Genomic DNA, 17,634 nt, shown 5'->3' on the forward strand with positions numbered 1-17,634 from the left:
ATGATAATTGATACACAGGGTAATTTGAAATTCTTCAGCAAACTTTAAGGGGGGATATAACACATCTACACAAGCACTTTCTGCCATACAATGAATGGTAATAACTCAACCAGTAATAAATCAAGCAACAGAAGCACTTTCCAATGAAGCACAGACATATTGTTTTTGCAGTTGCAAGACCATTAATTTAAGGAGGAAAGAATCATTTCATAAATCATGCGAAGGTGGACACGTATTTCGTATGCAGAGCTCTAAGCAAAAGAAGACCTAAGACTGTATCAAAATACTTTCTACAAGACACATGCCAGATCCTAAAACTTTTAAGTGATTGTGAGTACCTATGCAAAACAAACTTAAAGTAATCTGCACATCATACATCACATTTGTAACGGCAACATTTCTCAATAATGTTTGTTGGGGCTGGATTTGTCTTGACTGAAGCATAACCTTTTGCCAAGTTGATTGGACAGAAGAAGATGTAAGGTTTATGTTAATTAACCAATTATTATGACCTGAACCTCTGCTATCATTTATTCTTTTGTAGTCTTCATAAGAATGCAAATTATTCATTTGCATTCTCTCTTCAAATCTAGGGTTTTTAATGTCTTAGTGTTACAGCTTTTGGAAGCTTCACTTGCAATTTCAAATAGCATGAATTATAATCTGCTGCCACAATGGTGAAAATGTTCGAAGAAGTGGAAAGCCATCTCGGGGGGGAGGGGGGTGCTATACTGAGTTGTGGCATTATGGGTTGCTACATGAATACTTTTTAGTGACACAGTGCATTGCCACATCAGCACTTTTTCATGGCTTTCAGCAAAGGAGTGGATAATTAACATATACTGGTTGCAGCTGCGAATACAAAGTATAAAAACTTGTCTGTTGAGGTTCTCTGAAAAGTATGTGTTTCATTTTAAACTACCATTTGGCCTTCTTTAAAAGACTCTCACTAACCATCCACTTTAGAATGGAAGAGATACTCACCTCCAGATTGAGTTTTTAAAGTGTCAAATAAATATGAAATTGGGATGATAACTTTATAATGAAAAATCTAATGATGGTTCACCTTACAAAATTATTGTGAATTTCCTGCTCTGATATGTGGATTACAAATGGTAGGGGTGATGGAAAGATAAAAAAGCATTACTCTTAACATGTTATATTACACATACTATTGACAAGTTGACGATTACATTGAACTCTATACAAAGTGTCAAAAATCCAGATTACATGTAAACATCACTCATATACCTATAAGATTCCTATAAAACAAATAAATTTTGTCTTCAGATTCAAATTTAATCCTCAATAAATTCTGAGTACATAAAAATATTCCAAAATATGAAATATTTTTGTTGCCAAAAATTTTGCATACAAGGTACTAAAACCTATAAGTTATCCAAATTGAATTAGAAAACTTTCATAAAAAAATTTCAAGATATAAAACAAAATAATAATAACAGGTAAATACAGCAATACAAGCAGACTACATCACAACAAATAGCTATTCTTTAAACAAAATGTTGGATAATAATGTAAGCAAAATAAATATAACCAATGCATTAAGTCAGTTATAAGTAACATATATATTTTTAATGATACTGTGCAGGTAGTATTGAATTAGTATTCAGCAATAATATTAATAGATTTTTAAAAAATCTCCCCTACTCATGCAAAAAACATAATACATCAAAGTTTTAATGTGTTTAAAATATGAATATTTTGTTAAATTTTTATAATTATTTGCCTATAAAATAAACTAAAAAGGTGAAGCTTTCCTGGAGAGAATGCAAACAGCTTCTATGCAAAATACAAGTGCAGATAAACTAACAAAAAATATATAAAGCATACTTCATGCCTATTACAAGATACAAGAACTTACATGTTTCTCAAGGGTGATGCTTTTAATGGCATTCTTGGGAGTTCATTAATTTTTACTTCAGATGTAGTCATAATATTCTCTTTACTCTGGGATTTTTGATGTTGCCCTTGATGCAAATCCCATATCACTGCAGCAGTATCACTCAAAGAGCGCTCGGTACCAGATCTAAGAGATGCAGATTCTTTGCGTTTCCTCTCTGCAGGTAGTGTGTTAGTTTTGGGGATTTCTATTAAAGGAGCCATACTCTCGGGTACAGTTTCTGGTTTAGTGGTTGATTTTTCATCTTCTGCTTGGATATCTGGTATATTACTGACATTTTTAAGGGATGCCTGATGATCTCGGACCATCTGAGGATTCTTTTTATCACCAATGAATTTATAGTCAGTGCGTGCACCAACAGGTAAAGAATAAGCTTTGGTAAGAGGTTGATCCTTTGGCAATAGAAGAAAAGTAAAGAGAGTCAGAAGGAAAGAAAAGCAAAAAGCATAAAGATAAAGGATAAATACAGAGAGATTATCGTCCCTACTTCATAATGTCTTTTTTTTATTTAACCCTTTAACTGCCGCGGGTATATATATTGCTCAGCCTTGCTCAGCCGATGTGTTAACTGCTAGGGCGTGTATATATATATATATGCCCTTCTGAAATGCTATCATTTGCTTTGCGCTGCTACCAGTAAAATTATTCGCAAAGCTTAGAAATGCAACACTACAATGACCTTGACAGAGTATGCAAAGGTGAATGCTATTTCAAAGAAGGGGAGACTTGGAGAGGGGGATGTTTCTGAAGCGGTGAAAGTAATGACTGCCCAGTTATAGTCGTGCTTCTGTTTGAGTGAAATGTATTTTTTAAAGCGTGTCTTCCATTTTCGTTTACTGTTTGTAGTAGGTGTCTTTTTTACGAATATGTATGATAGTGAAATAGATGATCACTTTCCGTCATCTTCAGGATCGGACACCTCAGAATATGATATTTGCGACTATTCCCGAAAGATGCTCGATGTTGGGTATGACTTGATATGGAAAACTTGCCTATGCTGTCTCCACACTTTTCATTTAGATATACTGATTTTACAAGGTATAACACTGAAACCTGATATTACACTTTACTGGTTAAAAAATAAATTATCAAAACTCCATTTTTGGGATCTTTTTTAATTACACATCTCTTTTATTATACTTTTACTCTAAACATTAAATTTTGTATTTTCATTTTTTCTTTATTCTTTATTTTGTGAAAGTAAACAGGTTTCAGACAGCAAAACTTGCACTTACTTTCCCCCAATACATCGCATAACCTGTGTAAAAAAGGTGGCACTGGGGAGTGAATCTTGTATGTTTTTTGCGGCAGTTAAGGGGTTAAACAAGCACCTAGCAGATATTTTTGTAATACCACTACTGGAATTTAATAGTTGTTTTACCAAAATTTCTAATTTAGATTATAATACACTGTATCTGTTCTTCTTGTATGATTTTGTCAAGTAACCATTAAAAGCTATTCTAAAAAGTTAATGGTTCAACAGCATTTGAAAAACTGATGAATGCATTTCAACATCTACAGAAATATTACTATGGCTATAACTATTACTTGCAGAACTTCTTTTCTGGGTCTCTTAACTATTACACTGCTAACAACAAAATTGCTTTTGCACCATATTTTTATTGTTCGTTACTTATCCTCCAGTCCATCTCACGATAATAATATTGAAAAATCTTTTCACTTTTGAAACTTTTATCATAGTGTTCTAATTTTTCCTTTTCAGGCAACAATTGTAATAATTTACAACTAATATTCTATAAAATATCTATGTGGTAACTTCTGAGAAGTTCTGGTGTACACTATGCTTGTAGCTGCAGATGAAGATGATGTAAGATATTGCTTATGGTATTATGTTGCAATTACAGGTGAACAAAGGATTAACAAAGGATGTTTATCTAATATCAAAACCGTAAAATAAAAGAAAATGAATTTCTATTTGCTCACCCAAATTTAAGCTTATTATTGAAAAGAGAATAAAAAACATTAAAGAATATAACTGGTAGACATATTTCTTTCTAGTATATTTTCTGATAAAGCTAATCTTTAATACATTTAAACAACCAGAAACAATGTTAGATATCATTTCTTATATGTAAAAAAAAAAAAAAAAAAAAAAAAAAAAAAATTGAAACTTTATATTAGATGAAAAAGTGAGAACGAGATCAAGTCCTCATTTAACTACTCAGCTGCTAAATCTGATATATTTTTATTTTTGTTTCAAGATGTCAAAGCAATATTAGTTCGGAAAGGTCAGAAAAATTGCTAACTACTTTACAGCATAATTTGTTGCACGATTTATTAATTTGTACTTTATTACAAAACTATTTCAACTAAAAAAATTGTAATACTCATATTATAATAAATGTCCATTTTTAAACTATATACAGTCAAAAGTCGTTAATTCGGACCTCAAAGCTAAAAACTTTCTGTGGATGCGCCGCGTTGACACATGCGCATAGGCGTTTACGTGTGCGTGTAAGACCTTTTACCACTGCGCATATGCGTGCGCGCAAGCGCAGAATACGTTTTCGTGTGCGCGTTTTATGTATAACGGACGGTATAATCTAAAATTATCTATTTCAGTTAATGTTGATGATTGCGTTGTTCCTTAATCTTCGAATTCGATTAGGCTTATTATTTTTTGCAGACTGTAAGAGCAATTTTAAAAAAGTAAACTTGAACTTTTGATTATGTCAAATAGAATTTCCTATTCTGGAGCTCCCAAAGGATCGTGCAAAACGAAAGTATGTTTCGATGTCCATCAAACAAAAAGTGGAATTACTGCAAAAAATGGATAAAGACATGAAGAATGTGACAGAGAGGTTAGTGAAAACGAGAAAATTTCGATTGACAAGTTAGTCGGTATTCTCGGCACAAAAATTAACGGGACTTGAGCAGCGGAACTTTGTAACTGAACAAGAAATTGTGTCTGTTTATAGAATTAAAGAGAAAGTATTATCACATAAAACAAAGCAACTTAAAACAACTTACATTGAAAGAAATGTTGAATAAAGTAAACAAATAAATATTAAGCTTTTTTTTTGTAAATTTTGATATCCTTTAGATTACAATTGTTCTTTATTTCATAAATTAAGGTTTCATATTTTTAATTTTAGAATTTCTGCATGCCATCTTACGAGATTTAAACTGATGATCTATAATCCGGAAAAATCGATAATCCGAAATCGCCGAAGTCCTGACGAGTCCGGATTAACGACTTTTGACTGTACTGAATTTTTTTTCCAACAGAAGCAGAATAAATCATTTATAACGATAGCACTATTTAAACCAGGCCTCGGCAACCTATGACCCATGGATCATCGAGTGACCCATTTCACAATTTCAAGTGGCCCACTTGAGTTCCGAAAATAAAGTATAATATTTTAAAATAAATTACAAAACCTAAATATGAAATTAGCACTTGAAGAATACATAAAAAATAAACTCAAAATAAGTTATATATATAAACCCAAAGTAAACCCAACAACATATTTTTTCATTAAAAAGTTGCGGCAACGAACATGAATATTTATTTTTAAAAGATAAAAAGTGTAACATAATTTCAAAAGAAATCAATAAGTTTGGCACTGCTGACCCATAATTAAAAAAAAAATGGCTTTGCCATTTTGTCTGCATTTGGTTCAACTTATTAAGGCAAGCAAATATTTTCACACATGAAATTTATTTTAAAAACAGGGGCAACATAAGCATAAGTACTGGAAATTCACATGTTGGTATTCGTCTTTAGACGAGTAACTATAAATCAGACTTGACTAAATTGAGATCGCAAGTTCAGCATCTGGGGAGCCATTGATATCGAAGAGACAAATAAAGTTCATTTAATCTTACAATAATATATAGAATTATAATTTAAATTTTTATGTTTAAATTTTAAAACTTTTCAATTATTTTCTCAATAAAATTTATCTTATTCACCAAGAAAGATCATTCTAAAATGAAAATACCACTGACCCGAAACATCTTTTTAAGACAAATATTTTGGTTGATTGTCACCCGCAGCCAAAAAAGGTCGCCGATGCCTGATTTAAACAATTATGCTTAATTATATAGGTTAAGCAAAAAATTATGCTTAATTATATAGGTTAAGCAATACCTTAATTTAAAATTCATAGCCACCCCTCCCATTTAAACTGACATGGAATTTAGTATACAGTAAATTTAAAATTCACTCTTAGATTTTTAATAAATGAAGCTTAAGATTCGAACCAACTGATAATTCAGAAGTCAAACAACAAAAATCAGCGTTATACCTACAAAATTTTCACAGGACTAGTTTCGATGGTTTTACCGAACCATCATCTTCAGCTGCAAAACCGCAAATGCAAGGTTGATGAACCGAACCATCATTTGCGGTTTTGCAGCTGAAGATGATGGTTCGGTAAAACCATCGAAACTAGTCCTGTGAAAATTTTGTAGGTATAACGCTGATTTTTGTTGTTTGACTTCTGAATTAGTATTTATTCGGCGTGTTATTGTGTCTCAACTGATAATTTTTTAGTCCAAAGAGGCAATTTGCCCAGAAGGACTATTAATTTCATTCTGGCATTATGCATCGGTTCACTTTTTAAATTGTTGTCACCAAATATTAGAACCCTGCATTATATTTAAAGAAATTAAATAATGAAGAATCTGCACGAGTGTGTGTATGTTTCTCGCAGTGTAAAAAAACAACTGTACCTGAAGCCATCAAAATAACCACATAATTTAACTTGATTTCCTAAGAAATATAAACAATTAACCTTCCTATTTTTAAGAATTTAAAAAAGAAACTATGATTTTATTGCTCAAAGTACAGGCACTAACAGAGGGACCACAGAACTTATTAAAAGATGAAAATGAATAATGTAGAAACATGAGAATTGGAGAAGTTTTGATAAAGAAGAGTTTTCACAAGAATAACATATCAGTATTTTAAATAAAAAAGAAAACTAGAAACTAATATTTTTCACACTCATGTACAGTAAGAACGTTTCTACTAAATGAAACATGGCTTATTATTATTATATTATTATTGAAAAGGGATTATCATCATTTTTAAAGTTTAGAAGTAACAGTTAGGAACACAAGGAAAAAATTAGGAGTCATTCCTTTTTTCCCACTGATTCCAGAAGATTTCAGAATGAATACCCTCTACTAAAAGATTAATGTGATCAAACTTCTGAAGAATGAGATAAATTACATTTTAGTTCGCCTCTTACACAAATATCAACATCCATGACTAACGTGCAACATAAATCTTGTAATAATGTATAACATAAATCTTGTAATAATGTGTAACATAAATCTTGTAATAATGTGCAACATAAATCTTGTAATTATGTGCAACATAAATCTTGTAATAATGTGTAACATATATCTTTTTACACATCAGGTTACACCATAACAAAGCTCATTAATATACAGTCTGACAATTAAATAATAAGTTACATAAAAAATAGATTAAAAAAAGCACATTTTATATTCAATCACATTCCTCTTCCACTGACACATGAAGTGGCATGATCTAATACAGCTTGCAACAACTTAACTATGTCTTTAGATAATACTGTGTGGTACTGACTCAATGTTACAGCCCTTTAGAGAGGTATCTTTGATTCCTCCTTCATGTCAAAGAGGTATCTTTTCAATAGTAAGTTTGAGAGGACAGAAAATAATTATAGGAGGACATATCTGAGGAATAGAAGAACAGATTGTTAAACACACGCACTTGCTTTCTGGCCACAAATTCTTGCAAAACTACAGATCATTTAACTGGCATTTTATCATAAAGAATGAAGCAACCACTATATACTGAACACTTAGACCATGAATTCTCTTCTTCAGAAATTTCAAAATACTTGAAATAAACACCGGACTGATAATTTGTTCTGCAGAAACAAATACATGACGAATAATTTATGTTCCAAAGAAACACACCAAAATTGACTTTGCTTTTGATTTTTGTTGATTGACACTTTTTCCTTTAGATGATATTGATCATTCAGACCTCACATTGATCATTCATGTGTGGGATCATAGTTGAAATAACACATTTTATTCTCAGCAACAATCAGTTTTAAGAAATTTTAATTCATCTGATAAGTTAGCATAGCAAACATAACCATGCTTTTGATAATCAGAAAAAGAATGTGGCACAAACTGGGAAGCAAATTTTTTCTTGCCCAAGTCTTCAACTAAAATTTGATGATTTGTCTTCCAACTAGCTTCATACTCATCAGTCATCACTTTCACAGTCAATAATCTTCCTTAAATCCTTCTCTGGCTTTAGCAATGAGTTCAGACAGAACTCAGACATCTAGGCTTAGTTTCATCTTCAGTCTGTTTTGTACCATTTTAGAATTATGGATCCCCCTGTATATCTGTGCATGGTATGAAAGATTATTCTTATACATTTGCTTCAGTAGCTCCTTTTCTGAATAATAAACAAAGTTAACAAAATCAGGCTAATTATTTCACTGTCAGACTCTGTATGAACTTCTGAAGTCAGTAAGTGATATTAACATTAAAAAATAATCTTCAGTTTACTACACATAAATCACCTAATATTTTTGGAAGATACATTTATAAGCTATTTAGATTTGTAAATATAAACTTATTATGACTTAATTTACAAATGACAAATTAGTTAATACTATTTATAGATTTTAATCTTATTATGTAAATAAACTTCCAAGAAAATCTGAAAAAAATTCACTGGAGATGCATACTAGGAGATTACTATTATCTATCTGTTATTCATTATCTCTGTTAACCCTTTAGTGCTCATGCCTTTTTTATGTGTGACTCAAGTGACTTTTTAAGCTTTCTAAAATATAAAGAATATGCATTGTTTAGAAACCTGCTAAATATTTTCACAAGCTAATCTAGATTGTTGGAGCAGGGAAAATCCAAATTTTAACTATCGTCAGTTTAAAACAAAATATACTATTATGGATGTTTTTGTGAACATAAAACGGGCCTTAGGGATTAAAATTACTTTCATTCTTTACAAGTTCTGAAATCAATCATGAATAACTTAATGTCATGATATTTGCATAATACTAAGATACCTTCAAACCTCACAAGACAAACATACATTAATGCAAGCTCAGCAACATCCGTTCTTCTACATGACACAGGTATATGGAAAATTATTTGATTGATAACAGAAACAACAGCTATATGCCAGTTTGAGCTTTAAAAAATGGAAAAATTCAACCTTTAATATTATTTTCAAATATAAAAGCTTAATATATTTCACAAGATGATTGACACAATCTCTTTTTTTTTCAAGCAGCAAATTATTCTGGTAGAATAATTAATTTCTCGGGGGGGGGGGAGAGTATATATTAGCTTACTTTCAAAATGCACTGTGCTTTTACATTTGCAATTTATATTAAAGGCTGAATTTTTTCCAAACTTTACTGATACTGCAAAATATTTAAATGCAAGAGAAGAAAAAAATATTTTCTTATATTATTAAGAAATATTTTAATTCATCTTTTAAAGAACAGAGAGCACCAAGATTATATTACTTTTTAAATTATTATCAAGATTATATTACTTTTTATTCACAGAAACATTTTTTCTACTTTATTGTACATTTCTTTCAATTCTTCTTCAAATATTTTTGATCTTACAACTCAAGTACACACTTTAACTTGATGATCATGAACATATATTTGCTAATATGGGTCTTCTTACAGTGGTTTGATTTTTTTTTTTTTTGTTTCAAATAATATCCCATTGTGTTAACAAATAAAAACATTGTGGATTTTAAATAAGAAGGAAAATTCAAAATTTTCACTTAAAAATTGAACTTTATTAAATTAGGTATGGCCCTTTTTTGTTGACGACCTTTTGCCATCATTCAGGCAGTATCATAATTGTATATTCATAATACTTTCGATTTTAGTCAGCTAAAAACTGAATTAAATAATATTTTACATCATCAGCATTATTAAAAATTTTATTATTTAAGGATTTCTGCATGGAAATAAATAAATCTGAAGAACCAAGGTCGGGGTTATACGTAGGCTGTCAGAAAAGTTTCCGACCTAACAAAGAAAAAATATACTTTTTTCTCTCCAAAATTACCTTTATTTTTCAACATAGTCTCCTTGTAAGTCTATAAATTTTTCCCCGCTATGCTCCCATCTTTTTAAACTGCCCAAATAATATGTGGAATCTTTCTCTGCAAAGTTTTCTCATTTGACGAAAATCTTTGTTCTCTAAGTCCTTCTGTTAGCTTAGAGAAAAAAAAAAAAAAAAGTCATCTGGTGCTGGGTATGGTGAATAGGGTGGATCATCAAGCAATTTAAGTCGTGATTCATGGAATTTCACCTTTGCAACCGCTGAGGTGTGCGACATGGAGCACTGGCTTGGTGAAACAAAATTTTTTCTTTTTGCAAGTGTGGCCGTTTTTCCGCCTTCAGCTTGTTAAGTAACATTGCATAGTATGCTGTGGTAATGGTTTTCCCTTTTCAAGATAATACATTCAGACTTTCCCATAGCTGTCCCAGAAAACTGTTGCCATGACTTTCCCAGCAGAAGGAACAGTTTTTGCCATTTTGGAAGCCAATTCTCCATTTGCAGTCCACTGTTTTGACTGTGTTTTTGTTTCTGGGCTGTAATGATGAATCCAGGTTTCATCTACATGATTAATTGCACCAACAGAAGACAAACATTCTGAATAAAGACATGCTCATTTAGACACGTTTTCAGTCCAAAGTGAGCAAACGCGGCACTCAACGTGCAGCAGCTTGCGCATATTCAAATCTTGGTTCAGTATGAGGCAAAACATTCTTTGGGCAAGCTATAAGCCTCTGCTATCTCTCTAACCATGATTCGATGTTCGTCAGCATCATTTAGTGGATTTTTGGGATATTTTTGTCACAACTGCAGTTTTGGCAGCCCTGAACGCTGATCGTCATCCAAGCTGGTACGGCCATGTTAAAATTCAGCTGCCCAAAATTTTACAGTAGTAAATGATGATGCAGTTTCCGTACACTGTGTCCAACTTCTTTTTAATCTGAGTAGGCATTTTACCTTCTAAAAACAGGTATCTAATTACAGCACAATATTCGATTTTTTTCCCCATTTTTAAAAGAACGGCCACATCAACTCAGAAAAGTAATTGTCGAACAAATCATTTGCATTCAAAATAGCTGAAATTTTGACTGGTAGTTTTCAAGTGATGCCCAAACAAATTCCGTCCCCCTCACTTCTGTTGATTTAAGTTGCCATCTACATATTGAGGTCGGAAACTTTTAAGACAGCCCTCATATGATGGAAGTGACAACACATCTCAACCTAGTTCATATAATTTTTGGCAAGTGACCAAAGATGTCTGGGGCTTTGAACTGTCATGTTGGAAAACAATACCCTTATGATTTAATGAAAACTGAGCAAAACTGAACAATGCAGATATCAGATGCAGAATTCATACATGCAAAGTTTCATAATCCCACCAAACTGACAGCATAATCTTTTATTGGTGAACCTCAGTTTCAATGTTGTCTGGGCTGGTTCATCCGGCTTTAGCCACGATCTTTTTCGATTAATGTCCACTTTTTATTGCCAGTAATCAGTCATTTCAGAAATGGATCAATTTCATTGCATTTTCATTATGAATCGCAGATACTAATGTATTGTGTCAAATGAATTTCCTTAAGCTGTTGAAGGACACATTAAAATTCTTAACAAAGCCATAATTTCAATTTTTTTTTTAATGCATGTATGCGATACATTGAGTTTCTCTGCATTCTCACATGTTGTCGTATGACGATGTGAATCGAAAATGGCCTTGATATGGCTCTCGTCAGCTTTAACTGGACAGCCAGATCATTGCATATTTTTCACACCAGAATGAAATTTAGCCAACCAATTTTGACACTGCCTTTTTATCGAGGCTTCATCCCCATATATGGTACATAACTCCTTGTATGTTGCAATGCGTTTTCTTACTGTTTCAGAAATAATACAATGTGTCTGAACTATGCATTTGTTCTATTTTTAAACTGGGGGGAAACAAAGCTAAATAACTAATTGATACAATTTTCTTGCTAATTAAAGACTGAAGTCAGAACAACAAGAAAACAGGTATAAGTTAGATGCTTTGAACATGGTGAAAAACAAGAGAATGTCATGAAACCATCTTTGCCAACCCAATATTCACAAAGTATAAAACCTTATCATCATCTTTTTCTATGACATACTTTATGCTAAAATAAATATTATCCTGGAAAGTGACAGATGAATATGAAATATTACACAATAATGCAAGATATTTAATGCATAAAAACATAAAATAACAATTGAGATTCCTTTAAAATAATGTGTTTGCATTAATTCTTTAAAAATATTATCATATTTTAAGATTACAAAGTTCTGAAGCCTATTGATAAATTTTTTACTGTCATTTACTGCATGAAGTTCAAAATTCATTTGAACTTTAATAATACAAAAATAAAGAAATTTTATTTTCATTTTTAATAAAAAAAGCCCTTTTTAAAAAATACTTAAAACTATACTTTTGTCAGAATACAAATATTTATGGGATCCTATACATAATTCGATATTTATTACATGAACAATTTTAGAATGTTAAAAATTTTAAATCTTACTTTAAAAGTTGAGTCAAATGTGTTTGGGAAGGTCTTCTTTGCAATAGATGTAAGACTGCTTAATGGAGACAAAGCTCTTTTCTATAAGAAGAATGAAACACAATAAAGTAAAATAATTTAAATTATTTTAGATTTGATATATGTTGTACCTCATGACATAAATGCTACATAAAAAGAATTAAAAAAAATATTATAAAAAAATATAAATGTCAATAAAGGGCATGGAATTTGAGAGTTCCATTAATCCCTAAACACACTATTTCCTAAAATCACCAAGATGTTATCAAGATTGTCATATTAATTAAAGCTTTTAAAATGAGTTCTAGTTATAATACATTTTGGACCTACTACAAAACCAGATTAAGCAGGGTAAATGCAGTTATTTCCATGGAGATAAAAAGGAAGGTAAAAAGGAAAGGCCCTAACCCTATAACAGTTTTCCCTATACACTGCTTTGAAGCACTGGTGATCCCTTCGTCATAACCAAAACATTGAGTAATTACGTCATAAATATACATATAAATGTACATATTTTCTTTTTCTACAATATTTCAGAGTCCTAAATATGTGAAAAGAATACATTTTTAAACAACATTTCATTCTAAACTGAATTAAATGCTATAATTTTCACAGAATAGTTTGCTCAGAATGGTTTAATTTTAATGAAATATTTTCACAAGTTTTCATTAATTACAGTAGAAAATTTTTTAAGGTTATTCGATTTTATTCGGTTAAGGATTACAAAAATTATGATCAAAGTTTATTGTACTATCAATATTAAAATTATGCATTATTTCTTTTCTATTTATAGAGCTACTTCCTAAAATACTTTCTTAAATGTGACATGAATTTTTAGTTTCTAAGGCATCTTTTAAATAAATTTAAAGTCAATTTATAATTAATACTCTATTTGGTCCATTTCAAATTAGAGCACCTTTTATTTTAATAGTGAAGTACATTAAATATTGTGCTCATTTGTACATTTTCTGAAAAGGAAATGTAAAAAGGATTTTTTTAAATATTATTTAAAACTTGTAATTGAGTTATTATAAAATGTAATGTATTCTTTTAATTATACTTATCATATTTTTTTAACCTTAATTTCAACAATATGTATTCTTAAACTCTTCTTTATGACTTCCTCAAGTATGCATCTCATAAAATTTGCTTTACAATACCTTTTAACAGATTGCTTTCCAGTATGAACAATTCTTGCTTAAATAGTTTTATAAATGTATTTGTCAATAGGATTTCAATTTATATTTACCATTCAATGTTAATGCTATTATATATTTAGATAATACTTATAATCATTATAAATTTAGGATAAACATTTTAAATTTAGGATACATTTAATAATTAGATTTCTACACACTAACTTTCACAGGAATTTATGAATGCATAAATCCTTCATTTCAAATACATTTATAAATAATTTAATAAATATTTAAGTATTTTGTTAGAGACAGATACATGCTTTTTGAAAGCACATGCATAAATACCCATACATATTTCTGTGCATTCACTATATTTTTTGAGTAAAGTAATTCAGAATAATTTAGCATATACCCAAAATTTTTACATAAGAAATATGTATAAATGGTACTTTTCTGTTTCGCCGGCACAAATCTCGCCAAGCAGACTTTGTTGGCGACAGCATATACTATACACATAAAAAATGTTAATAAATGTTAGTTCTAAGAATTTTTTATTTTGATATGGTTTGATTTTAATATGGTTTAAAATTTTGCAAAAAGCCAATCAATAAAGACAATAAATTTGTAAAAAGACATTAGTTTAAGAATTTACTATGCTTTCATGGTTCAACATAATGATTCGCCGGTTCTTATCACACGTGACCCCAAGCAATCTCATCTCGTGTAAACTACGCTACAAAAATGTAATTCTCTCAGTAATTATCTACATTAATTTCAAGTTGAATCTTAATCTGGAATAATAGTTTAAATGCAAGAATTATTTCAATTCGTACTCAGAAATTATGTAAAACCGCAGTGCTTTACTTTGCTAGTGCATTCTCATTAGAATTCATAAATTTAATCCTTGATTTTGCCTTTCTATATTTTCGACTTCTGGTGAGCGATGTGATTCCATCCTAATTGATTTAATTACCGCGAATGGTCTTAGGGCATCAAATTGAACTATCTGGACTATTGAACTATAAAGAATATCACATTAATAGAAATAAATGAAACATGCGAAATACTAAAATTATAGCTATAAGTATGACACCAAATACTGTACACATGAAAACAAAATTACAAATAAGAAATATAAAAGAAAAGTAAGCAATAATTATCTGTAGGTAATTAAATTCCAATTTAATAATTCTGCTGCGTGTGGAATAATTTAAAATAAGAAACGACACACACGATAATGGTGGCATTTTTCGCTGAGCAAGTAAGATATATCATGCATCGGGAAAGCTGATATCTTTTGCCTTCTATAGTAATGCTATAAAGTTATCTATGAATTAAACAAGAAAGTTCTATATTAAATTTTAAAATAAATATAAAAAAAGAAAACTGGTATGAACTTTTCCATCATGGAAGTTCGGCGACATTACACCGGCTATAGTCAGCTAGATGCGTTTTCCCCATTCTCCTAACAACAACAAAAAACAAACAAACAAACAAAAAAAAAAAAAAAAAAAAAAAAAGGGGGGGGGAATAAAACATTGGACTGGATGCATTTCCTGACATTCTAATAACTAAAAATGAAGACAACAGAAAAGCGAAATTCCTAACGAAATAAACAAACACGCGGTATCCCTTTAAACTTAAGCCAGTTTGTTTACAATAAATCTATCACAACCAGAAACACAGAACAAAAACTGATGCTCATATATGAAGGTCAAAAGTCACATGACTTAACCGATGTGAAAACCGTTACCATTCAGCACCAACTATTGGCATTTAAAAATTCAAATAAATTGTTCCGTTTTCAAGTTATGCATATGCGACACTGGGCTGGTAAGAGGGGAATCGTTGCGTCGCGCATACACGACACTGGTCCTGAAAGAGTTCAAGGTTTTACACCCCTACTATTTTAATACACAGAGGTGATGTTATGAAATTTGCAACTGTATTCAATCCCACATATAAAGGGACTATCCAAATTATTAAACAGTTTAGTACTTTCTGATTATCTGCATTCCTGTGAAAAGTTGCTAACTCATTGTTGACTATGTGGATTTGCAAAAAATGCTTTTTTGCAATATGGCTCATTGATATTGTTTTATTCACAAATAATAATGAAGAAAAGTAATAAATTTTCATATGAATTCGAAATTTTATGGGGAAAACGTAACTGTTGTCTCATGTATACTAAATATATATATATATATTAAAAACATGGCAATTTTATGATTAATTAAAATTAAAACTGAGGATGTGAATAATCAGAAAGTACCAATATTTTAAAAAAAAGAATAAGCATGCCTAGTATCTTAAGGCAAGTAGGTTGAGCAGATTATCAAGTTGAGCCCGCTCCGATATCAAGTGCGACGGGTTTTCTTCACAAATATGCCAATGATCCCGCTTAAAATATTATACTTATGGCATGGATCATGTATAACTTCTTTCTAGTGATTTTAACAATTCTCTTCTCCCCAAAAATAGTTTCTTAAAATTCACTTCTTTTCAGGCAAAATAGCTTTCAAATCAGCAAAATAGATAAAATAAAACTTTAAAAAAAAATCATATACAAGTTTGGTTTATCTGATTACGGCAAAGCACTCAAGTGCTACTGTGTATGGGAAGGGATGTCTTTGTCGATACTTTCTAAGGAAAACTGGCTCATATACACAATACACATGGGAAAAACTACAAAAATACCCAGGCAGCCAGCCTGTTCAGAGGATTCGAAACTTGAACCAAACTACCAGTGTTCAGTAACTTTACCATTTGGCTGCTGGTGGGCTGTCATACATAGGTACTTTCCACATAATGCAGTTGGCAACTTCTTAGTAGAAGTTGTGACATATAAAATCTTGCTATACTAGTACACAGAACATAAGTGTTTTATAAAATTATTCACTATTTTCCTTTAATAACAATCAACAATGCTTTATTAAAAATATCAACAATGATAAGGTAACAAAATAGCAATATGACACACTAAAAATTTTTTTTAGTTCTTTATTACTGTTAAGTTCCATTAAATGGTTATCATTATTTTCTTTATGGAGAAATATTCATACTTCCTGAGCTTTATTCCACAATGTATGCATTTTCATACTTGCACATTTCCAGCCTTCCCCAGAAAATTCTGTTACTTTTTTTTTTTTTTTTTTTCTTTTTCTTGACAGATTTTTATATATTTCATTAGTTAGCATTTGTGTAGTTCTTTCTTTAATACTGCACTTGTTTTAAGGAGAGCCTGTATTTAGAATTTTTGTTTATTATTTTTAGGTCAATTACCTGCAGATTTTAATTTCTTTAACATTAACATCTCTATTTTATTAAATCCATTAAAAATTTGTCTACCTTCCCTATGACTCTTTACTGGTACTGTCTGGTTTTAAGTTAAAATTTCAGTTTAAAAACCCTGCTCTCAAATAACGCAGAAGTAAAATGTATGGCAAGAATGCCATGCAATATGTCACCTACACAGTTTTGTTGAAATTTAAAAATATAAATAACACTTTATGAAATACTGCAATGGAATATTTTTAGAGCTTTAAGAAGTTGAAATGATAAACTGAATTTAAAGTTGAGCTACAGCAATAAAAGCTAACGAAGTAATTCCCCTCTACATAAAATAATTCTTATAAATAAGAACTACTTATGTAGAGGGAAAATTAACAGCAATACCTTTTACAGTACAGGTGATTTCATATTATGTAGTCTTGATGCATGAACCATATTCTTTCATAATATTTTTTATTAGCACTATTCTGTTAATGGGGTTCTGCCACGTAGTGAAATATCTAAAGTTTCATGAACAAATAATGAATTGTAATAACATTAATATATGCAAGTAATGACAGAGCTGTGCACAATGTTGAATTTCTGTGATATTTTTAAGTGAAAACAGATCGCGGTGCACTTGGGGAGAACTGCTCTCCAC

The 17,634-nt window shown here is 30.6% G+C and overlaps 1 protein-coding gene across 1 annotated transcript in view; it reads right to left on the reverse strand.

The window, feature by feature from the left end:
- Positions 1-17,634, reverse strand: part of LOC118189918 (TBC1 domain family member 1-like) — a 108,344-nt gene that overhangs the window by 55,613 nt on the left and 35,097 nt on the right. Inside the window, exons 9-10 of the mRNA XM_085810386.1 lie at positions 12,547-12,627; positions 1,883-2,313 (exon numbers count right to left, since the gene is read on the reverse strand). Coding sequence (XP_085666512.1) covers positions 1,883-2,313; positions 12,547-12,627 — 512 coding nt within the window. The remainder of the gene's footprint in view (positions 1-1,882; positions 2,314-12,546; positions 12,628-17,634) is intronic.

Source organism: Stegodyphus dumicola, chromosome 2 (genome assembly GCF_044657685.1).
Source record: "Stegodyphus dumicola isolate Sdum_Otavi_A_Nest chromosome 2, ASM4465768v1".
Classification (NCBI taxonomy): Eukaryota; Metazoa; Arthropoda; class Arachnida; order Araneae; family Eresidae; genus Stegodyphus; species Stegodyphus dumicola.